Raw genomic sequence first — 23812 nt, 5'->3', positions numbered from 1 at the left:
AACCTCTCCTTGACTGAGTCTGTAATACCTACATGTTTCAAGCAGACCATCATAGTCCCTGCCTAAGTGCTTTGAAAGGCTGGTCATGTCTCACATCAACACAATCATCCCGGAAACCCTAGACCCACTCTAATTTGCATACCAGTGTGTGAGTTAAGTTCCTTGGTGTCCACATCAAACTAGCACAGTCAAAACACACCAAGACAGGTCGTGAAGAGGGCACGACAACACCTTTCCCCTCTCAGGTGACTAAAAAGATTTGGCATGGGTCCCCAGATCCTCAAACCGTTCTACAGCTGCACCATGGAGAGCATCCTGACCGGTTGCATCACCGCCTGGTATGGCGCTACAGAGGGTAGTGCGTACGGCCCAGTACCTCACTGGGGCCAAGCTTTCTGCCATCCAGGACCTATATACACACTAGGCATGTCAGTGGAAGGCCCAAATAATTGTCAGACTCCAAGACTGTTCTCTCGGCTACCGTACAGCAAGCGGTACAGGAGCACCAAGTCTAGGTCCAAAAGGCTCCTTTACAGCTTCTACCCCTAATCCATAAGACTGCTGAACAATTAATCAAATGGTCACCAGGACTATTTACATTCCCCCCATTTTGTTTTTACACTGCTGCTACTCGCTCTTTATTGTCTGTGCATAGTCACTTTACCCCTACCTACATGTACAAATTACCTTCACTAACCTGTACCCCCACACATTGACTATGTACCCAACCCATAGCCTCGCTGTTATTCTTGAACTGCATTGTTGTTAACGGCTCGTAAGTAAACATTTGACAGTAAGGTCTACCTGATGTAGTCGGCGCATGTGACAAATAAAATTGGATCATACAAATGGTCCCGGAATTACATTTACCATGTTACGTCTAGTCTATGAGACCAGGCTGACCACACAGGCCTGTGACGTCAATCGGCTCAGCCTCATTTGTATCCATGATTTTTACCCATTACCATTCCTCTCGCATCCCCTCTGGGCTCTTCTCTCAAAAGGAAAAATGTAACACTTTGAAGCCATTTTCTCCCACAATGCAGTATGTGTAAACGTCCATTTATTGAGGCTTAAAAATCACACATTACAATTAACCAAATGTCTAAGCAGGTTATGGCCTGCTCCCATTGTCAATTGTCCCATCTGAAAACAGTCATGTAGTAAAGCTATAGTGACTAGTTTACCAACCACTGTCACACACCATCGTATTTGTCACATGCGTCATAGACAACAGGTGTAGACTAACAGTGAAATGCTAACAGGTACTTTTGCATAGAATGCAGAGTTAACAAATAAAATAGAGACAAGGAATAAATACGCAGTGAATGAGACACACACACGGAGTAGAACATAACATTACTATATACAGGGAGTGCCAGTAGAGTCGAGGTGCAGGGGTACGAGGGAATTGAGGTAGCTATAGGTAGGGGTAAAGTGACTAGGCAAAAGGATAGATAGCAGCGTGTGGGGAGTGTGAAAGTGTGTATGACGTCAGTATGCATGTGTGTGGGCGTATGTACAGTAGTGTGTGTATGTATTGGGGTGTCAGTGTAAGAGTAGAATCCAGTGTGTGTGCATAGAATCAGTGCAAAATAAATAAACTACTCCGGGTAGCCATTTGATTAGCTATTTAGCAGTCTTCTTACGGCTTGGGGGTAGAAGCTGTTCAGGATGCGGTTGGTTCCACACTTAATGCATTGGTACTGCTTGCTGTGCAGTAGCAGAAAGAACAGTCTTGGAGTCTGACAATTATTTGGGCCTTCCTCTGACACCGCCTGGTATAGAGGTCCTGGATGGCAGAGAGCTTGGCCCTCTGTAGAGCCTTGCGGTCAGATGCCAAGCAGTTCCCATAGCAAGCAGTGACGCCGACAATCAAGATGCTCCCGATAGTGCAGCTGTAGAACTTTGAAGATCTGAGGGACCATGCCAAATCTTTGCCTCTTCCCCCTCAGGAGGCTGAAATGTCATGCCCTCTTCACAACGGTGTTTGGACCATGATAGATCCAACTCTAACCACTTACAAACACAGATAAGGATCAGTGGGGAGAATCTCAATTGCATACTCCTCTCCAAACATATTGGAGAAGGTCAGAGAGGGGGACCTCTTGCTCTCATCCAATGGGTTTGAGAAGGAGGCAAGGAGCGAGGCTGCAAGGAGTATGCAATTGAGATTCTCCCAGGTTTGTTCTCCTACAAGCCTACACACACACACACTTATATTTTAGTAATTTAGTAGTGAGTGCATACATTTTCATACACTCTCGCTGGGTGTGTCCGTCTCCCTCTGTCCCTATAAGTCTAAACTAACATGACGGTGGCAGCCAATCCAAGGCTAATCTTTTACCATCTGGCAAACAGGCTTGAGTCACGGTCGGTAATGGTGGTGCAGTATTTTACTGTCAACACGTCACTGTTTACACACAGCACCGCCACTTAGCGTGTGAGTAATAACCACTGTGTGTGTGGGCGAGGCACTCCGGCATATACAGAACGGCATCATACTCACAGCACAAGGCTGGCAGCCTGATACTACCTTTGGATAAGGGCAAAGTAACATACCTCACTGTAGACAAACATGCTGTACACAACACTGGCATTGGCTTAGGCAGATGTTTGGGCTTTGTGTGCTAGTATGGTCACTATATCAATGTCACCGCTAAATGTGCAGAGGAACACACGCACACACAAAGATAAAACACAGACAGGCATAACCATACGCAAAGACCCCAAACTAGTGGATATAACCTTCTTACTCACACATTCACACAGAGCTTTGGCTGACATCTGCTGCTGGTGTCTAGGCTGGCCTGTACGGTCACTCATCATGTCAGTTAGCAGCCAAAGGGCAGGATTACCCTCCACTCTACTAGAGGTCACCCTCCACTCTACTAGAGGTCACCCTCCACTCTACAGACATCAAAAAGGACGGGAGGGGTGTATACACACATACAGTACCGGTCAAAAGTTTGGACACACATACTCATTCAAGGACTTATTTATTTGGACTATTTTCTACATTGTAGAATAGTGAAGACATCCACACTATGAAATAGCACATATGAAATCTGGTAACCAAAAAAAAAGTGTGTTAAATCAAAATGTTATAGTTGGAGATTCTTCAAAGTAGACACCCTTTGCCTTGATGACAGCTTTGCACACACTTGACATTTTCTCAACCAGCTTCACCTTGAATGCTTTTCCAACAGTCTTGAAGGAGTTAGCACATATGCTGAGCACTTGTTGGCTGCTTTTCCTTCAATCTGCAGTCCAACTCATCCAAAACCCATCTCAATAGGGTTGAGGTCAGGTGATTGTAGAGGCCAGGTCATCTGATGCAGCACTCCATCACTCTCCTTCTTGGTCAAATAGTCCTTACAAAGCCTGGAGGTGTGTTGGGTCATTGTCCTATGGAAAAACAAATTAGTCCCAATAAGCCCAAACCAGATGGGATGGTGTATCGCTGCAGAATGCAAGCATGTCTCTTCTTATTGGTGTCCTTTAGTAGTGGTTTCTTTGCAGCAATTCAACCATGAAGGCCTGATTCACATAGTCTCCTCTGAACAGTTGATGTTGAGATGTCTGTTACATGAACTCTGAAGCATTTATTGGGGCTGCAATTTCCGAGGCTGGTAACTAATGAACTTGTCCTCTGCATCAGAGGTAACTCTTGGTCTTCCATTCCTGTGGCGGTCCTCATGAGAGCCAGTTTTATCACAGCATGTGATGGGTTTTACAACTGCACTTGAAGAAACTTTCAAAGTTCTTGAAATGTTCCGTATTGACTGGCCTTCATGTCTTAAAAGGTAATGGACGGTCGTTTCTCTTTGCTTATATGAGCTGTTCTTGTCATATGGACTTGGTGTTTTACCAAATAGGGCTATCTTCTGTATACCTTCGCTATGTCACATCACAACGGATTGGCTCAAACTCAAAGGAAAGACATTCCACAAATTAACTTAAGGCGCACCTGCTAATTGAAATGCATTAAAGATAACTACATCAAGATGCTGGTTGAGAGAATGCCAAGAGTGTGCAAAGCTGTCAAGGCATAGGGTGGCTATTTGAAGAATCTCAAATATAAAATGTAACATTGACTTGTTTAACTCTTTTTTTTGGTTACTACATGATTCCATATGTGTTATAGTAGATGTCGTCACTATTCTACAATGTAGAAAATAGTCAAAAATAAAAACCCTTGAATGAGTAGGCGGTCTAAAACTTTTGACCAGAACTGTGTGATATGTGTGTTTGTGTATGTTTATTTTTAATAAATTAGCAAAAAATACTAAATTAACCCGTTTTTGCTTTGTCATTATGGGGTAGTGTGTAGATTGATGAGGAAAAATAAAATAAACATACTTTTAGAATAAGGCTGCCACACAACACAATGTCACAGATGTCTCAAGTTGAGGGAGCAAGCAATTGGCATGCTGACTGCAGGAATGTCCACCAGAGCTGTTGGCAGAAAATGTCATGTTCATTTCTCTACCATAAGCCGCCTCCAATGTCATTTTAGAGAATTTGACAGTACGTCCAATTGGCCTCAACCTCAGACCACGTGCATGGCGTTGTGTCGGCGAGCAGTTTGCTGATGTCTATGTTGTGAACAGAGAGCCCCATGGTGGCAGTGGGGTTATGGTACGGGCAGGCATAAGTTACGGACAATTGCATTTTATTAATGGCAATTTAATTGCACAGAAATACTGTGATGAGATCCTGAGGCCCATTGTGAGGCCCGTTTCTCTTAAGGTATTTGTGACCGACAGATGCATATCTGTATTCCCAGTAGAGGTCGACCGATTAACATCTGAATGGCTGATTCATTAGGGCAGGCTGACTACGTGTTATGCGAGTGCAGCAAGGAGCCACGGTAAGGTGTTAGCTAGCATTAAACATAAGATTGATTTAAAAAATATAAGTTAACATAATCACTAGTTAACTGCACATGGTTGATGATATTACTAGTTTATCTAGCTTGTCCTGCGTTGCATACAATCAATGCGGTGGCTGTTAATTTATCATCGAATCACAGCCTACTTCGGCAAACAGGTGATTTAATAAGCGCATTCGCGAAAAAAGCACTTTTGTTGCACCAATGTGTACCTAACCATAAACATCAATGCCTTTCTTAATCAATACACAAGTATAGATTTTTAAACCTGCATATTTAGTTCATATTGCCTGCTAACATGAATTTATTTTAACTAGGGAAATTGTGTCACTTCTCTTGCGTTCTGTGCAAGCAGAGTCAGGGTATTTGCAGCAGTTTGGGCCGCCTGGCTCGTTGCGAACTGTGCGAAGACCATTTCTTCCTATCAAAGACCGTAATTAATATGCCAGAATTGGACATAATTATGACATAACATTGAAGGTTGTGCAATGTGTCATGACGTTGACCTCTTTAGGTATAGCAAGCCCCATCCCCCTCTCCCTGCCTCCCCCTTGCCTCCTTCAATTAGGTTGCTGTGGTCAGAGAGGTCGTAAATTCCTGAGAAGACCCTGCCACATGGCCACACAGTATTGGGAGTACATTTTCATAGAGAACAAAGGAAATCTTTCCATCTCATCTCAGAACTTGAGGTACGAACAAATTCCATGTTCCGGAGAAAGTATAAAAGATCGGTGAAGAATCCAGCTACGAACTGGTCCGTTTGTCACAACTTGGGGAAGCTCATGGGAGATGGTGTGGCCACATTACCATAACGCTGTTTATATAATAGCCTCAGATATGAGGTTTACATTAATTGTTGTATAAGATGAATGAGTGAGTATGATACTGTTTGTATAATTGTGTAATTGTGTAATATGATTTTAGACTTTAATGAAGAAACAATGTCTAAACAATTCCCTTTTGATTTGAACAAAATCAGAGGACCGCCCCTGAGCCCAGTTAGGGTCAGACATCCTGGGACAGCCCTTTTCTGCCATTCCAAATAAAAACCCCACTCGGGTTTTCGATCAGCAGACGGAGCTTACCTCAATTACGAGATGGCTAAAGGTTGCAGACCATGTGTTTCTCCATTAGGAGGACAAAGGTTGTAGACCATTGCTGAATCTTTTAACCTCTTTCAGCTAGGGGGCACTATTTTTATGTTTGGAAAAATAACGTTCCCAAAGTTAACAGCCTATTTCTCAGGCCCATATGCTAGAATATGCATATAATTCACAGTTTAGGATAGAAAACTCTAAAGTTTCCAAAACTGTCAAAATATTGTCTGTGAGTATAACAGAACTGATATTGCAGGCGAAAACTTGAGGAAAATCAAACCAGGAAGTGGCTTCTATTTTGAAAGCTTCATGTTCCATAGCCTGCCTTCGCTCCATTTAAAGGGATATCAGCCAGATTCCTTTTCCTATCGCTTCCTCAAGGTGTCAGTCTAGACAGTTTCAGGCTTTTATTTTGAAAAATTTGCGAGAAAGATAACCCAGCTATCCACTGACGCGATGTTTTCGCATGAGTTTTGCTTGCGCAACACAGTGGGGCAGCCATCGACTCCCTCTCCTACTGAAAAAGAGTGCCGGTTGATTTATTATCGATCATATATTTAAGAACAACCTGAGGATTGATTATAAAAAACATTTGACATGTTTCTGTGGACATTACGGATACTATTTGGAATCTGCGTTGTCGTGACCGCTCGAGGCTGTGGATTTCTGAACATTACCTGTTTGGCGCGTTTTTTGGATATAAAAATAATCTTTATGGAACAAAAGGAACATTTATTGTTTAACTGGGAGTCTCGTGAGTGAAAACATCCGAAGATCAAAGGTAAGCGATTCATTTTATTGCGTTTCTGATTCGTGACCAAGCTACTTTGATGCTAGGTGTTCATAATGTTTTGTCTAGTGATCAATAAACTTAAACCCTTGGATTGCTTTCGCTGTAAAGCATATTTTCTAAATCTGACATGACAGGTGGATTAACAAAAAACTAAGCTGTGTTTTGCTATATTGCACTTGTGATTTCATGAATATAAATATTTTTAGCAATATTATTTGAATATGGCGCTCTGCAATTCAGCGGTTGTTGATGACAATTATCCCGCTAACGGGATGGGTTGCGTCAAGAAGTTAACCATACCACGTGGTTAAACTCTTAGACTATCGATACCAACAGAATAAGAACAAGTCTGATATTAATTACTAGTCTGCTGCTAGGAATTCCGTATCATTGAACGCGAAGAACGACAACCGCCGAAACATCCATTCTATAACGAAATGAAGGAATGTCACTGAACTATCCACTATAACTAGGACAGAGAGAGGGAAAGAGACGGACAATTCTACAAAAGAAACAAACTTTTCACCCGTGATTAAGTCGACACACTGAGCGTAAATATATTGATTGATTGCAATTGTTCCCGAATGAGTGAGCGTTCATGTGCAAAGGATTAGCATTTCAATTGTTATAATTATCACTCTGTAGTGGCTTCTTAGTCGACCCCCACTTCCCCTTTTGTCAAACAAGCCGCCATGCCGGTTTAGCCCACTAGGGCACATTCTCCTATCATTTCATGTAACCACATTTACCTTGTTTGTTTATGCATTTCTGTGAATTACTTAGTGATGAATAAATTATTTAAGACAATTAATGTATGGATGACTCATAGTGAAGACTGGGTTCGTGCAGGATAACCAACAATTTACGACGTTTGGAATGAGACTAACGTGAGGTAAAGTAAATAATTCATTAATTCGAAGACTAATTGATCAGATAAAATATCTGAAAAGTTATTTTAGGAAATTATAACTTTGTAATCTGAATATTTTTCCTTGGTGCCCCGACTTCCTAGTAATTACGGTTACATGATTAATCAGTCTAATCGCGTAATAACTAATTAGTCATCAGTTAATGATAGTAAAGACATGACAAATGTAACAGTAATATTTAGACTTAGGGATGCCACCCATTAGATAAAATACGGAACGGTTCCGTATTTCACTGAAAGAATAAACGTCTGTTTTCAAAATTATAGTTTCCAGATTTGACCATGTTAATGACCCAAGGCTCGTATTTCTGTGCGTTATTATAATTAAGTCTGTGATTTGAAAGAGCAGTCTGAGCGGTGGTAGACAGCAGCAGGCTCATACGCATTCATTCAAACAGCACTGTCCTCCATTTGCCAGCAGCTCTTCGCAATGCTTCAAGCATTGCGCCGTTTATGACTTCAAGCCTATAAACACCCGAGATTAGTATTGCCAGCCTAAAGTACCTATTAGAACATCCAATAGTCAAAAGGTACATGAAATCCAAATGGTAGAGAGAAATAGTCCTATAATAACTACAACCTAAAACTTCTTACCTGGGAATATTGAAGACTAGTGTTAAAAAGGAACCACCAGCTTTCATATGTTCTGAGCAAGGAACTTAAACGTTAGCTTTTCTACGTGGCACATATTGCACTTTTACTTTCTTCTCCAACACTTTTGCTTTTTCATTATTTAAACCAAATTGAACATGTTTCATTATTTATTTGAGACAAAATTGATTTTATTGATGTATTATACTAAGTTAAAATAAGTGTTCATTCAGTGTTGTAATTGTCATTAATACAAATAAAATAAATATCAGCTGATCAATCAATATCTGATTTTTTTGGTCCTCCAATAATTGGTATCGGAGTTGAAAAATCATAATCGGTTGACCTCTAATTCCCAGTCATGTGAAATCCATAGATTAGGACCTAATAAAATTTATTTTTTAAATTTATTTTTTATTGTTTGTGATTAAGTAAATAAATGTTTTCAGATGGAATTCAAGCTTAACTTGAGAAAGTTCTCAGCATTGAGTTTGGGCTCATGTAGCCTAGTTGATGCTGTATTGAAGGCGTACTTGAAGCTAGTGAATCTAAACCCAACCAGAACTCTACAGAGCTAACCCTGTGAATTATAATTTATGCCAAGTCTAGCAGCTCCAGGTCTTTACAGTGGTGTTCAGCAGAGACTGGTCAAAGCTCATCCACACACTTCCCTGTTTTAGCCCCATTGACAAAACCGGACTTCCTCATGTTGTCAGTCATAAAAACACTGGGTTCTAGCTGAGGACTGCCCACAGACAGACAGCACAAGTCAGGCTAAGGAGGAAGCCTTCACTATTCCCATAAACTCTGGAATAACACACACGGTGTGTCTAAACAGATTAAAAAAGCAGCAGAGCTTCATCAAGTGACAGCTTCTTCCTGAGTTATGGACCCTCGCGGTGCAATGCTCTAATACATCATGGTACATTCCAGTAAGGCAGTGCTGAAGCCATAAACCTGGACTTAACTGCAACGCAGGTTGCTGCATGTGTGCACGTGTGTGTGACATTGCTTACACAAATAGTTTGAATCTGCTTGCAAACACAGGTATAGGGAGAGTGGACACACTCCACACCGGGCTGTTGCGGGGAGATTTCGCTGCAGGGGAATTTCACAGGCATCCAGGCGGTGGCTCAGGGTATTGAAACACCTGTTGTATGTGAAGTGAATCAAGGTAAAAATGTAGTCATTCATAACCGCCACTCCAATGCTAATGTTTCACAGAGTAAACACAAAGAGCAGGAAGGAAGACTGGCTTGTAGCCCGAGCAGTGAGCATGCAGCACAAACTGTCTGCAGTGTTGACGTGTGCAGCCTCATTCTCACATCCCATTGTACTCAACACAGTAGCACAAACAATGCTAACGTGAGGGGCCCCGAGAGAGAGAATTGTATGGTTCGTTTAGATCCTTCCTGTTTCCTACTGTAAATAAGATCCTGAACTGAAGTCCTAAACACCTCCAGGGAGAATAAATACTCCTTTTAATTGAGTCATGTAAAGAAAAACTCATGACATTTGATAAGGACAGTGCTACTCCTAAAGAGGGTACACCATTCAGGGAACAGTCAGACTATTCTCATGAAGGTTGTCAGTTTGGCATGTTGGGGGTTAAAGCCGTGTGGCTGTGAAAGAGCAGCAGCAAGGCTCTGAACAGCTCCTTACCACATCCTGAAACTACGTCAATCCAGCCACACGTCACCATCTCAAAACCGTATCACTTCAGTTAACGACCCAACGCAACAACGAAAAAGTGCACCCTTACGCCCCCCCCCCCAAATACAGCCAACAACTCTTGATGGGATCCCCTCTGTCTGCAGAAAAACAACTGGTGGTGTCGTCCTGTTGCGTGCCTCGCTGGATCATATTTGCCAATTCTCCTTTTTCCTGTCGTAAATCAGCATGTGACTTACTGCTCCAACGCAGCAACGCGGTGTTTCTGTCAACAGATTTTTATATCTAGGTTACACACATTAGAAATATCAATTGGCTCTGTGGCCTGTCCTTATGTCCTTATCAGTGAAGAGGTGTGTATTTCAGTGGTCGATCAATGCTCCAGGCACAGTGGCACATGGTACTGGCAGCTGCATTGTTCCCTGTAATGGCCTGGCTCTCGCGATGTGAACACCAACTCAGGAGTCAAATGAGGATCTCTTGCCTGTGTGTAATGTAGACCACGTGATTAAATGACCGTGTTCTACTCCTTGTCCTGTACAATAGGACTTGTCATAGTGTCCAATGTCAAACTAATGTCTACTTGACTCCTAGGGTGGACATGCCTACTCCGTTTCCAATCTACTTGGACATTATCCTGACGTCAACTCTAAGTAAAACACCTTGAACCATAGAATATACTTTAGCCTTCTCTTTTCACACCTCAGCGTACACATGCATAGGCCCCTAGAGGTGTTTCTCCTTTAAATGTAATGTCATTCCATGGATCACGTCTACAGAGGATACAATATTGCTGCAAACTAAAAGCCCTACGGACACAAACAAGGCCTTCTCTTCCCATGCTGTGGCCATGGGAGCCGCTCCGCCTTTTCTAGAGCATATTTCCCACCCATTCACATGCATACTCCAAGAAAACGTTTGTGCTTGAACCCTACACTTTCACCGTCTGTTTACAAGAGGAAATGTGAGTGAGAGCTGAGTTTGGCAGAGAGCCACTGGCCTCAGAAACTGGGCACATGTTGAACCGGCTCCCTCAGTAATGCTAGCCCGTCCCATGTCCCTGCTTCCACAAACACCAGGACCAAGCAGCGAGCACACAGTACCAGAACGACACAGAAAAAAAACACTGCAGTGACCACAGAGGAAAAGACTCACCCTTATGGTCAAACAGTGGGAGAAAAACACAAATGTTTAGTGTTCTGAAAAAGCCCACAAAGCAAATATCTCCCTCCCCTCCCCCTACTGGGACAAGTCTCCCCTCCCCCCCCTACTGGGACAAGTCTCCCCTCCCCCCCCCCTACTGGGACAAGTCTCCCCCCCCCCCCCCCCCTACTGGGACAAGTCTCCCCCCCCCCCCCCCTACTGGGACAAGTCTCCCCCCCCCCCCCCCCCCCACTGGGACAAGTCTCCCCTCCCCCCCCCCCTACTGGGACAAGTCTCCCCCCCCCCCCCCCCTACTGGGACAAGTCTCCCCTCCCCCTACTGGGACAAGTCTCCCCTCCCCCCCCCTACTGGGACAAGTCTCCCCTCCCCCCCCCTACTGGGACAAGTCTCCCCTCCCCCCCCCTACTGGGACAAGTCTCCCCTCCCCCTACTGGGACAGGTCTCCCCTCCCCCTACTGGGACAGGTCTCCCCTCCCCCTACTGGGACAGGTCTCCCCTCCCCCTACTGGGACAGGTCTCCCCTCCCCCTACTGGGACAGGTCTCCCCTCCCCCTACTGGGACAGGTCTCCCCTCCCCCTACTGGGACAGGTCTCCCCTCCCCCTACTGGGACAGGTCTCCCCTCCCCCTACTGGGACAGGTCTCCCCTCCCCCTACTGGGACAGGTCTCCCCTCTGTAGTGCTGATCTCTTCACATGAAGAAACCTAAATCTGATGAAAATCATTGTTTCAAGTAACCCCACTTAACACTATAAAGAGCCTGTAGCTCGTAAAAGCCCAACAGCACACAGCCACCCTTTACAAATGAACTGCGGCCCACTCCAGAGAAACAAAGGGCAAACACGACCCAGGAGCACAATGGACCCTATAGTGCATTTGTACACAGGGCCATCTGATCTCACGCCCTGCTGACTATGGTCTTCTCACAGGGGGCATAGAAATAGAATGAGCAGAAGGGACATCCCCCGTTCAAAGCAACATTACATGGTGTAACATGGCAGCCATTTGGAATATTCAACTAACTAATGATCATCACATCCGAAAACTGAGCGGGACTTTACCCGTTCTAGTAACACAAATTCTATGCTAGAGGGTCGGGACGCCGTGGTCCTTCAGTGGGGAGGGTCTGTGAAGCATGGTCCATCAGAGACCAGTGCTCTAGAATGTGAGCCCACACAACCGGACCCTCTACTACCCCACAATGCACCCTAACACACACACCACTTCTACAAGGATGATGGAACACAAAGGGCCCGGAGTGATGGATGGATGGATGTAGCTTGTCTGGTTGATCTATCCCTGCACACATTCCACAACACCTGACAGAAAATCATTTGTCCTGAGAGCCAGAGAAAGGTGGGCACAGAGAGGGGCTGTATATCTGTCAATGAGTGTGATTTGAAAGCAGACACGTGGGTGGTTATGTGAAGCAGTGGGCTTGACAAAAGACTAATGGATTGTCCACCGAAGAGGGATGAGACCCAAACACAAAACACACGTCTCACTGCCTGGTTAATGTGTTACAATGCCATGGGAGTTAAATTGGGGGAGGGGGCTGACTTGAACAAAAGTGCCTTGAACAAATGTGTAACTATTCTGTAGGATGACTATGAACTACTAAACATGATACAAGTTGGCATAATCATCAGTTGATAACTTTAGTCATGTGTTATCAGTTCCAGGACTTACCAAATTGAAAATATATTATTGTAATGATGTTATAATGACAAAGATATTATTGGCTTCCTTGCACCAAAGTTTGCATCAAAAGATACTGAAACTCATAGGCCTAAGCGACATTGCACAACTATGCCTACTGTGCAATTGGAGGATAAGAACTAAAGGAATAGGTTATCCAATGCGGCTCAATATTTTAACGCGAGTCTGTTAACGTGTCTGGATTGGAACACACTACAAAGTAGACAGGCAGCACATTCCTTGGCGCACACATTGTAACAACTGGTAGGAGACAGTTGTTGCAACGAACACTAAGCCTTGCAACAATAACAATACAGACGATGTTCACGATACTGTACAGTCACGTTGTATGTGCAGAATTGGAACGTGACTCCATTAACTGATTAACCGATTAATTAAACGGTTCTTGTAGTACAGTTTCAGGGTGACATTGCAAATTGATACCACCTGCAGGATTCCCATACGACTCATGAATCTGAAAGAAGCGATTCAACAGCTGGTTATTAGGTAGTACATGACATTTGTCATCAACTTGATTATGTAGTGTCAATAAAGCGTGCAGAAACCGTGTATTTTAAACCGAAACAGGTCCAATAATTAGGTAGTACCTGAGACAACTGTCTTGGATCAGGAGCGCCGAAGAGAGACGAGCTGGAGCTGAAACTGATGGCTCCTCTCCGGCTGAGGACATGCTTAGGAACCGGCCTGTCTAGAGGCAAAACCGGCAGCTGGTAACATACTTCCATTGAACAAAGTCAGAGCTGGATCCAGATCAAAATTCAAATAAAAAAAATGTAATAAACAGAAATTAATTGATAGAATGGAAAATTAAATGCAGGAAAAGAATAGGGTTGATTGCAGAGCGGTATCCCTCCTTTGTGGGGGGGATCAGTTGTTGCTTCAGCAGTAGGGTAGGCTACTTGTTCTTGTTCTAGGCGACTTTAAACTTGACAAAATCGCCGTCATTGTCTATGTTTCTCGTCTCATTTGGTCCCATTCTATTCGGATTATTTTAATGCGGATCCTTCGCTCCTTATTCCACACAGATTTGGGCCCGCAAAAGACGAGGCCTCTATATTTTCTTTATCTTTATAAAAACGCGTACTCATTTTTTGTCCAAAACTCCTCTCAGACGTGATTCATCGTGATATGTCTCAAAATCTAAACAAAAGGAACGACCCCTCAAAACACGACAGCTACCGATATACAGCAGTGGTGGATGAAGTGAAAGGAATCCTACGAGGTAAATATTGGAGAAGTTGCCTTTACAGTGGTTTGGTGGTAATTCAGTTAACGTGCCAGAAGAAACATTATCAATATGTATTCGGTCTTTCTTCACAATGTAAGTATAAATAGTACCCGTAATTGACCACACTTCTGTCTCACTCAATGCAGCACTGTGTAATTTCAACAGAAAGTGGCTGGCTCAAGGGGAAACTCGACGTTAATCTCACTCAAACTCGGCGTCTGGCAAACAATATTAAGTGCACCGAAAACGCAAAAATGTGAATCAAGGTAAATGTATCTCCTTTAACTACCTATCTTCCTAAACATTAGTCTGCTCTCGAACACACCACCTGCCAGAGATGGAACCGTTCGAGCGACCGCATAACGCCCTTGTGCAATTTATCCAATTGCAGCATGGCTACTAATGTTACATCTATATTGATTGGACAATAGCATTGACTTCGTTTGCAACAAGTTACGCTATTGGCTAGACGTCCAGGGCGATCCCCTGATACTGATTTGAGCAGTCGTTCACGGACGGCGCGGATCTCCACAAGGGTATTCCAGCACAATGGGGTTTGCCCTAGAGCAGTCCACATCATTGCATGTGATTACCTTTTCTGCCTGAGTCATCCAGTTGTAGCTCCTTGAGAAGTGGGACTCCAGTTTTCAATGTGAGGCTATAGTGGAATTGAGTGGAATACACTTCCAGTATACAAAAGTAATGTTTTTTAATGATCTGTTTATAAAAGCTATAGGGTGTCTGATAGCTCAGACTAATATAATACAAGTCAAGAATAGGCTACTTACATCTGAAATGACTTGTATCGATCTTTACTGACCACCCTACCTTCATTGATAGCCTGGCTAGCTATGCACACTTTGGCACATGTGATCTTTATTTAACTAGGCAATTCGATTATTTACAATGACGGCCTACACCAGTCAAACCCGGACGACGCTGGGCCAATTGTGCACTGCCCTATGGTAGTCCCAATCACATCCGGTTGTGATACAGCCTGCATTCGAATCAGCGTGTCTTTAGTTACGCCTCTAGCACTGACATGACATGGAATACAAGGAATGGAGTGGAATATTAGCTAAACAGACTGGCAACCACCCACTGGGCACACACTGGTTGAATCAACATTGTTTCCACGCCATTTCAACTGACGCAGTAGGAAGGAGAACTTCCCACAAATGCATCTGCGAGAGAGAGCACAGAACTCATACTCCGCCTGTCCTGCATCAATGTCAGACTGACCTATATCCATTACTAACACCTATTACCTGCAGACAGTGGCTATTGTCCGGTAGGTCTCTATTGTCAGGTCGTGTGAGTAGTAGGCTAGACCTAAATAATACCTTCTTTCCATGAAGTCAAGGAACAAACCATTCCATTCCAGAATTCTCCCCTGAAAACACTGTTCTAAGAACCACCTCTACATACATTCTTATTCAACTTTTCTTTCTGTCTTATGCAGGAGAACTGAGGGCTGAGCTGTACCATGGCAACAGTCAGGCTGAATGCCAGTTGAGGGGCATAATGAGTACCCCTCTGGCCTCTCCTCCACTACATCCCTCCCTCCCTCTCTTCTACGGCACTCTCAATGCAATTCCACACAATCACACTCCTTGGGAGGTCCTGCGTCTTTTCCAGGCAACTGAATCAACAGTGTGCCAAATCAAAATCAAATCAAATCAAATTTTATTTGTCACATACACATGGTTAGCAGATGTTAATGCGAGTGTAGCGAAATGCTTGTGCTTCTAGTTCTGACAATGCAGTAATAACCAACGAGTAATCTAACTAACAATTCCAAAACTACTACCTTATACACACAAGTGTAAAGGGATAAAGAATATGTACATAAAGATATATGAATGAGTGATGGTACAGAGCAGCATAGGCAAGATGCAGTAGATGGTGTCGAGTACAGTATATACATATGAGATGAGTATGTAAACAAAGTGGCATAGTTCAAAGTGGCTAGTGAGACATGATTTACATAAAGATGCAGTAGATGATATAGAGTACAGTATATACGTAGACATATGATATTAATAATGTAGGGTATGTAAACATTATATTAAGTAGCATTGTTTAAAGTGGCTAGTGATATATTTTACATCAATTCCCATTATTAAAGTGGCTGGAGTTGAGTCAGTGTGTTGGCAGCAGCCACTCAATGTTAGTGGTGGCTGTCTAACAGTCTGATGGCCTTGAGATAGAAGCTGTTTTTCAGTCTCTCGGTCCCAGCTTTGATGCACCTGTACTGACCTCGCCTTCTGGATGATAACGGGGTGAACAGGCAGTGGCTCGGGTGGTTGTTGTCCTTGATGATCTTTATGGCCTTCCTGTGACATCGGGTGGTGTAGGTGTCCTGGAGGGCAGGTAGTTTGCCCCCGGTGATGCGTTGTGCAGACCTCACTACCCTCAGCGAAGACTAGGCACATGATAGTAGAACCCCATATTAACCTTAGCAAAGGACAAGCCAATCCAGACCCATTAGATTAGACTAGATGTCGACTGGTGGCGTTCTAACGGGTCAGAATGACTGGGCCTAGCTGTGGTGATTAATAAACTACATTTTTTCATACACATTTCAAAAAGTGTAGTTGAGGTTGGTATTTATTTGGTATTTTTTACTAAGTGTTTTCAACAAACCACTCAACCACTCTAAAATTACATGCGTGTGTGCATGCATGTGTGTGTATGTGTACACACTCCCGTGAGTGTGACTGTCTGTGGGAAAGGAAAAAAGGAAAACATTTGTTAATTAATTCCTCCAACAGTTCCTTTATAGCACACACATATTGGTCCCTAAGCAGAAATGCTCAGCTGCATCAGGCACTCGGCAAGCCCAGGGGGCGCGGACTACAGAGCATGGAGTCCAGGGACAGGTTAGCCGCATACCTGCTGATTCCCCAAGCAGCTACAAGTATCTTGTTGCAATCCCCTCACACCTCCCACCCCTCCTCCTTTGTCTGTGACAGCCTTTAGGGAACCAGAGGAGTCGCTAGCGCTAATTGATGATACAGTGGGCCCCTCTGGATAAGAGCAACTGACTATTGGCAAAAAGTGTCATTCCTTATATAACATGTTCAGATGTAATAGGTCCACACGTTTAATTTGACTAGACTTGAACAATAAACATGACTGTTTTTTTATCAGGAAATTAACCTTCAATAAAATTTGATTCCAGTCCATGCCAATCTGTGGTTTTCTATGGACTTTCAACACCATAAACAATAAATTACAACTGTGATATGCCACTCCTTGAAAGAATCACTGGTCTGATAACTTTACCTTATCTAAATTATTATCTAAATTATTAGATATCAAATCAAATTGCATTGGTCACATACACATAATTAGGTGATGATATTGTGGATGTAGTGAAATGCTTGTAAAACAACAAACGTTCTGGGCTAATAATGTAAAAAAGAACACACAAAAAAACGAAATACTGCAAAGTCACTTAGTGAACTAGAACCAGAGCTGCCATGTCTGTCAGCGCCATCTTGCCTTTTACTATTGCTATCATTAGTCTTTATATACACTGAGCTGAGGTGAAAACTATTTATATTGTTACGGTAAACTTTGAGTCCACCTGCAAACCCTTTATGGAGCTACTTTTTTTTTTTTTACCTCTGGTCATGTTCATCTGTAAAATCTGCATTTATGTATCGCCATCTTGTGGAAAAAGAGTATTCATGCAGGATAACATTTTTTTTCTTACCTTTCTTCTATGTTCCAGTAGGTGGTGCTCTTGTGTCACTGAATACAGAGTTCTTGTGAAAACCATGGTGGAAACCTATCGAGCCTACTGAACAGATAGTATACTAAACAGCACAACATTACGTTAAATATTTTACCTTATCTTTCACCATCCTCTCAGACAGTCATCAACCGGTTGACACCATATCTATTCCACCCAAACACCTCAGTATCCTGCAGTATAGTAGACCTACATCCGAGTCCCCTTTAAACTCCAACGCATCCAGGTAACAATGTTAAGGCCACTGGCTGCGAGGCCTGCTGAAATGTGAGCCCATGACTATCTGCCTGTATGTTTTATTCATCTCATCCACTGATCTAGTCCTCCACAGAGCAGACACCTGACTCCACTGACCTGTCTGTCTCTCCCAGGGACGACTGGAGCACTGGAGCTGACGGCCTGGACAGAGGAACAGGTATGAGGAGAGGAACGGGAAAGTCAGAGACAGAGATAGGAATAACTGTGGACAAATGCAGTGGATGTGTTTGGCAAAAATGTATCTTAAGTCTTTTCAGTTCTGTTGTTTGGTTTTTGAGGTCTTAGTCCATGTTTCAACAGTAAGGCGACGGGTTCTCTCATTTTGGTGTTCTCTGATGAATTTGGACAATGTAGTGACTCAGTGACAATGTAGTGACTTAGTGACTCTTGGATCGAATAGAGTGTTGAAGATAAAACATAGTGAGGGAGAGTTTGGGGAACAATTGAACTGTAGATTCCCTGTGGGAAGTTTTTTAATTAATATTTATAACAGTTCTATCAATAATGAATAGAGATGCTGTGTGAACAGTATACAATTACTGGCAGATCAGTGGATCAGCCAAACAACCGCACAGTCAACATCAGGTATCATATGAAAATCATTGTGGTTGATGTGTTGTGCAGGTAATGGTGAGAAAAGATGTCAGAGCAAAGGCAACGTTCCCTGTCCACCTCAGGAGAGACCCTCTATCTAGTCCTGGGCCTCGACAAGACTTCTACACCGGATGACATCAAGAAGTCCTACAGGTACACACACACACACACACACACACAAAAACACACACACGCACACAAAATCCTTGCTCCTTGTGTGTTTGTGCATGTACGAGGACCCACCACTTGGAGTCATTGGCTTTGTAGAGTAACATATAACCTTATGCCTTAACGGAGAAACTGGACTGCATATTACAGCACTGACAACAACCCTTCAGCATGTTGACTCTTGTAAAACGTTTCATCCATATAACTCAAAATACTGTAATTCTGTTGGATTTTGGTTTGTAAACAAAGATCCTTTTCTTCATCGTAGCAGGTTATACATTGATCTGTAACCATGCACAAACAAACGTCATGTAACAACCAATGTCTATGGAGGTCAGAGGGAATCATTTTAATGGGATGTTTTTCAGGGGAAATGTGGCACAGATGTAGAAAAATAATAACTTTGTGAGACAGAGTGACTGACTGCTACAAGACCTTTTAGAATCACAGCAAGTGATTGTCAGACAGCTGCATGAATACAATATGACTTCCATAAAACTAAAATATTAATACTACAGAACAGATGGTACCCCTCGTTGTACTCAGTTCATATCAAGTGTGTGTGTGTGTGTGTGTGCACGTGTCCCACACACAAGCGTGGGTGTACTTGGAAGCTTGTCACAACCTGTTGGGAATTGTATGACCCTAGCATTATTGCAGCAGACAAATTGCTATGTACCCACTCAACAAGTAGTACCTCAACCTTATAATAAAATAGCAGGACAGACTTCCTATAATATGGAGAGCTGCTGATAAAAGTCACTGGTCTCAGTACTCAACTTTAATATGGTTATTGTGTAATAATGTTAGTATGAAAGGAACCTTTGATGCTTAGACCTAATCCAAATCAATTGTCTTAACCCAAGCCATTATCAATTATATTTAGTAATGTAATTCTAAATTTGAATGTAGATTTTGTTTAAGATAACTATTTTATCCTATAACCTACATTTCAGTCAAAGTATATCTGTCAAGCCCTCGTTCATACATTGACTTCTCTCTCATTTCACCAATACATTTCCATTATGTAGTAAGGCATTCCAACATGTAGTAAGTCAGAATCTAATGACTTATAATATAAATTCACTTCAGACTTCGAGTCATACAGATGCCATCACAATTAGTAGTTCTTAATTAATTGCTCTAATTGGAATTCACTTTCAGGAACCATCCAAATGGTTAGCGTTTGAACAGCCCTTGTTTGTGGTTAATGAATATGTAATCATAGCAGCATTTTCAGAGCCTCTTGGCTTCATTAAAAATAAACAAGCAGACGTGCTTCATGAAATGTTGATGAGAAATTATAATTTACAGCAAAAAAAGACAGTGAGAAAAAATGTATAATGTAAAAGTGACTGTAGTTATATTTATTTCATGGTATCTGTCAACCAAGGGTTCCAATGGACCTAATGCCAAAAAACAAACAACTGCAGTTGAAGCCAAAATGGCAAACTGGTACACCATGTATAGTACTGGGCACCAGCATTTAGCTCAGTGTTTCAGTTATATACTGTAGGTTACATATTTACATATTCTCGAGCCTGACTTAAGATTTGTAAGATTTGTGATTTGTAATACTATACATGCTATTACAACTTTTTTGGGCTCATTGAACTAATATACCAATGCCTGGCAGGTGTGTGTGTTGATGGGTGTGAGGGAGCAGGCTACTAACCCCACCTAATGGGAGATAATACTGCTGCCTCTTACTGAACGCATTAGATAAGACCATGAAATAACAAGACAGTAACAATGAAAACAACATTTCTGTTAGCTAAGCCTTTCGGATTGCATCATCTTTTCAATTTCGTAATATTTTTTACTATTTAGAAAACTTGCTTTGAAATATCATCCAGACAAGAACCCAGAGAACCCGAACGCCACAGATAAATTCAAGGAGCTCAACAATGCCCACTCCGTGCTGTCAGATGCCTCCAAGAGGAACATCTACGACAGCTATGGTTCCCTCGGTCTGTACGTGGCACAGCAGTTTGGAGAGGAGAACGTCAATGCTTATTTCATGCTTTCCAGTTGGTGGGCAAAGGTGGGTTTGTGTGTGTGCGCGTGTGTGTGTGTGTGTTTATGTGTGTGTGAAAAAGGAAAGTCTATGTTCATGTGTTAATAGTGAATGGTCTATGTCCATCCTCCACACAGGGTCTGTTTGCGGTCTGCGGCGTGCTAACTGGCTGCTACTTCTGCTGCTGCCTGTGCTGCTGTTTCAACTGCTGCTGTGGGAAGTGTAAACCCAAAACTCCTGGAGAGGAGGACCCCGACACCTACGTGTCCCCTGAAGACCTGGAAGAGCAGATCCGCACAGACATGGAGACAGGTGAGCAAATTAAATAACATTGTCACGTGCCGAATACAACAAGTGTATACTTTACTGTGAAACGAGCCCTTTCCCAACACCGCAAAGTTGAAAAGGAAGAAAATTAGCACACAAAAAAATGAAATAGTAACACAATAAAGAGGCTACCGGTACCAAGTCAATGTGCTGCGGTATGAGATAGTTGAGGTGATTGAGGTAATATGTACATGTAGCTAGAGATAAAAGTGACACAGCACAGTTACAATGGTCAGGGTTTTGTAACAGAGAGACAAGGTGAGCCCCACTGAGAAGGATGAAGTTGCCCTTTGACAATGATCTGAGATCAGTGTTGCATTTCACATTCCTAATGGCTAAGGTTGGGACTCTAGGATGGTAAGCTGATCCTAGATCTGTGTCTAAGGGAAACTTCTACCATGAGCAAGCCTCACACACTATCTCTCACTGCTTCAGAATTAGCCAATAGCTCGCAGTTTTATTATTCATCTATTGAAACAACAACAGCAGCAACCTCCTTAATAAGCTCTGCCTACATCACTCTCCTACCTTATCAATACTACCTCATCTATTAATGGAAAAGCATTTGATGCTGCAAAGTGACTTTGATGCTAGGGCACAAAGACAGTGGAATGGCACAGATGAACTTTAAATATGTTTTCTCAAACACACCAAGTCAGCCAGTTAATGAAAATAAATATACTTGATATATTTGTGCCAGATGTTTGGATATGATAAATTGCTCTGGTGCCAGTTAGCTGTGGGAGGTGGGGTGTGTGTTTTTCCCCATGTCTCTGCAGTTCTCAGATACAACTGATAATTACTGCCTCTGAGTCACGTCTCTAAATGTGTTTCCATAGCAGTTATTTTGAGCCCCATCACACGATTAAAGGGAAACAATGGGCTTGGTTTCAGGCACTCACTGCAAAGTCTCAGCCCCCATGGGAGGATGATGAGAAGGCCTACTCATGTGTTTGGCTTCAGAACACATTGCTTATGATAACATATTTATTGGGAGAATTTATGAATATGAATAGGACCTCCTACTGTAGGCATAGCCCAGGGTAATTGAACTGATTAACGGGGACTTTACAACCAAAGTTGTAAAACTGCCCTTCAAGCCAGCCAGCCTGACAGTGTGCCCAGTCTGTGGTGCCAAAAGGACAACCGGCAGCAGGAGGTAAGAGGCTTGACACAGGCAGCCGTCACCCCCTCACAACAGGACAGTCAAGACATCCCCCAGTCTCAACAGGATCAGCTATACTATAGATAGTGTCCTAGGCCTATTTTTAGGAACATTTTGGAGGATATGACATATTTTATTAGTTCTGTGCAACATGCTGCAACAACGTAAACGGATGCACTGATGAGCTGATCTTACCCTCTCCAGACGCTGACGACGTCCCCATAATACAGCAGCCAACCAATGCAAGCGAGAGGACCGGGTTGATTGGTGACGGACGACGGGCCTATACCTAACACAACTAAGAAGAAAGACCGGAGGACTGGTGATGTCATAGGGATTCCAGAACTGGCTTTAAATACCTGTATTTGAGTATTTGTTATTTGAATACTTATTTCGATATATTTTAGTATTTTTTAAAAATAATGTGGCCTGAATCACTTACAACTAAGTATTTGAAAGTTTTCAAATAATTTCCTATAAATAGCCTACTATTTAACTTGTTTCAAAAACTATTTTCCAATACCTGGGTTAAATGCATGGTAGTGTATTTGAGTCATTTTATTTCTGTATTTTCAAATGCATTCCAATATTCAACTACTTGTCTTTTCAAATAAAACATATCTACTTACTTCCAAATGTATTTTAAAGTAATTTAAATACCCTAAATAGTATTTGAACCCAGGATCTGATGAGATTCATTCCTTGACCTGGTAGATCCCAAAAGGGTTCCAATTACATTCCACCCCTTGACTACACTTTGTAAATTCTGAATGAGTGTTAGTTTGTGTGCATTGTTTTTGTCTGTTATTTATTCTTAACAAAATACAAAGTATCCCTAGAATTGTGCATTTAAAATTGTGGCTGTGAAAGAATTGAGAGATTTTGTCATGTGAGCAATAAAGACTGCCCTTTTTGAAATGTTACTTTGGCATCTATTTTATAAACCACATTGACAGTTTTCAAACATGTAGATAAGATATACATCAGTGTGTATCAATTGTTAATAGTTTCACAAATCAGGTAAGAAAAAATGTCCTCCTTCGAGCCGGATTTGAACCAGCGACCTAAGGATCGCTATTTAACCTCTACAGTCCTCCGCTCTACCAACTGAGCTATCGAAGGGGATACATGCAAAAGTGTCGCGGTGGGCGATTTATACATTGAGGGGCTTTTCTGCTCGGCATTCTAGCTAAGTTGTGTAGTTTAATTAATTTGGGTTAAATAGAATGTATTATTAGCCTACATTTTTCAATTACAAAATAGTTTATTTGACCTCATTTTAGCAGTCACATATTTAAATGAAGTATAAAAACAAACGAGCTATCTAGCTATGCACATAGCTAGTTACAGTAGCTAGCTAGCCAACGACTTTCAAACCCATTCGACACACTTAGCTAGCTAGCATGAGTCAAGTCGAAGATAATATGACCATGTGTATC

At 42.4% G+C, this 23812-nt stretch overlaps 2 protein-coding genes and 1 non-coding gene across 7 annotated transcripts in view; 1 reads left to right on the top strand and 2 right to left on the bottom strand.

Moving 5' to 3' along the window:
* The window catches only part of LOC110535327 (high affinity 3',5'-cyclic-AMP phosphodiesterase 7A), a 41175-nt gene extending 26719 nt beyond the window's left edge, over positions 1 to 14456 (bottom strand). The window contains exon 1 of one of the 2 annotated variants that reach the window (XM_021620256.3): positions 13444 to 14456. In XM_021620256.3, coding sequence (XP_021475931.3) covers positions 13444 to 13581 — 138 coding nt within the window. In that variant the 5' untranslated portion in view covers positions 13582 to 14456. The remainder of the gene's footprint in view (positions 1 to 13443) is intronic. The other variant, XM_021620258.3, reaches the window with a different exon arrangement.
* LOC110535328 (dnaJ homolog subfamily C member 5) overlaps positions 1 to 23291 on the top strand; it is a 41721-nt gene extending 18430 nt beyond the window's left edge. For 2 of the 4 annotated variants that reach the window (XM_090189512.1, XM_090189511.1), the window contains 5 exons: positions 18216 to 18259; positions 18727 to 18849; positions 20695 to 20908; positions 21019 to 21193; positions 22578 to 23291. In XM_090189512.1, coding sequence (XP_090045638.1) covers positions 18743 to 18849; positions 20695 to 20908; positions 21019 to 21193; positions 22578 to 22666 — 585 coding nt within the window. In that variant the 5' untranslated portion in view covers positions 18216 to 18259; positions 18727 to 18742 and the 3' untranslated portion in view covers positions 22667 to 23291. Of the gene's footprint in view, positions 1 to 14230; positions 14351 to 15546; positions 18071 to 18215; positions 18260 to 18726; positions 18850 to 20694; positions 20909 to 21018; positions 21194 to 22577 lie in introns of those variants that run through there. The other 2 variants (XM_090189510.1, XM_021620263.3) reach the window with 2 other exon arrangements.
* A 118-nt stretch (positions 23292 to 23409) lies between these two features.
* Positions 23410 to 23495, bottom strand: trnay-gua (transfer RNA tyrosine (anticodon GUA)). The gene is given in 2 exon segments: positions 23410 to 23445; positions 23459 to 23495. It is a non-coding gene; the product is annotated as a tRNA-Tyr (tRNA).
* Between the last annotated feature and the right edge of the window lie 317 nt (positions 23496 to 23812).

This window comes from Oncorhynchus mykiss, chromosome 11 (assembly GCF_057628025.1).
Source record: "Oncorhynchus mykiss isolate SJ-2025 chromosome 11, ASM5762802v1, whole genome shotgun sequence".
Taxonomy (NCBI): Eukaryota; Metazoa; Chordata; class Actinopteri; order Salmoniformes; family Salmonidae; genus Oncorhynchus; species Oncorhynchus mykiss.
This window is presented reverse-complemented; position numbering and strand designations above follow the sequence as displayed.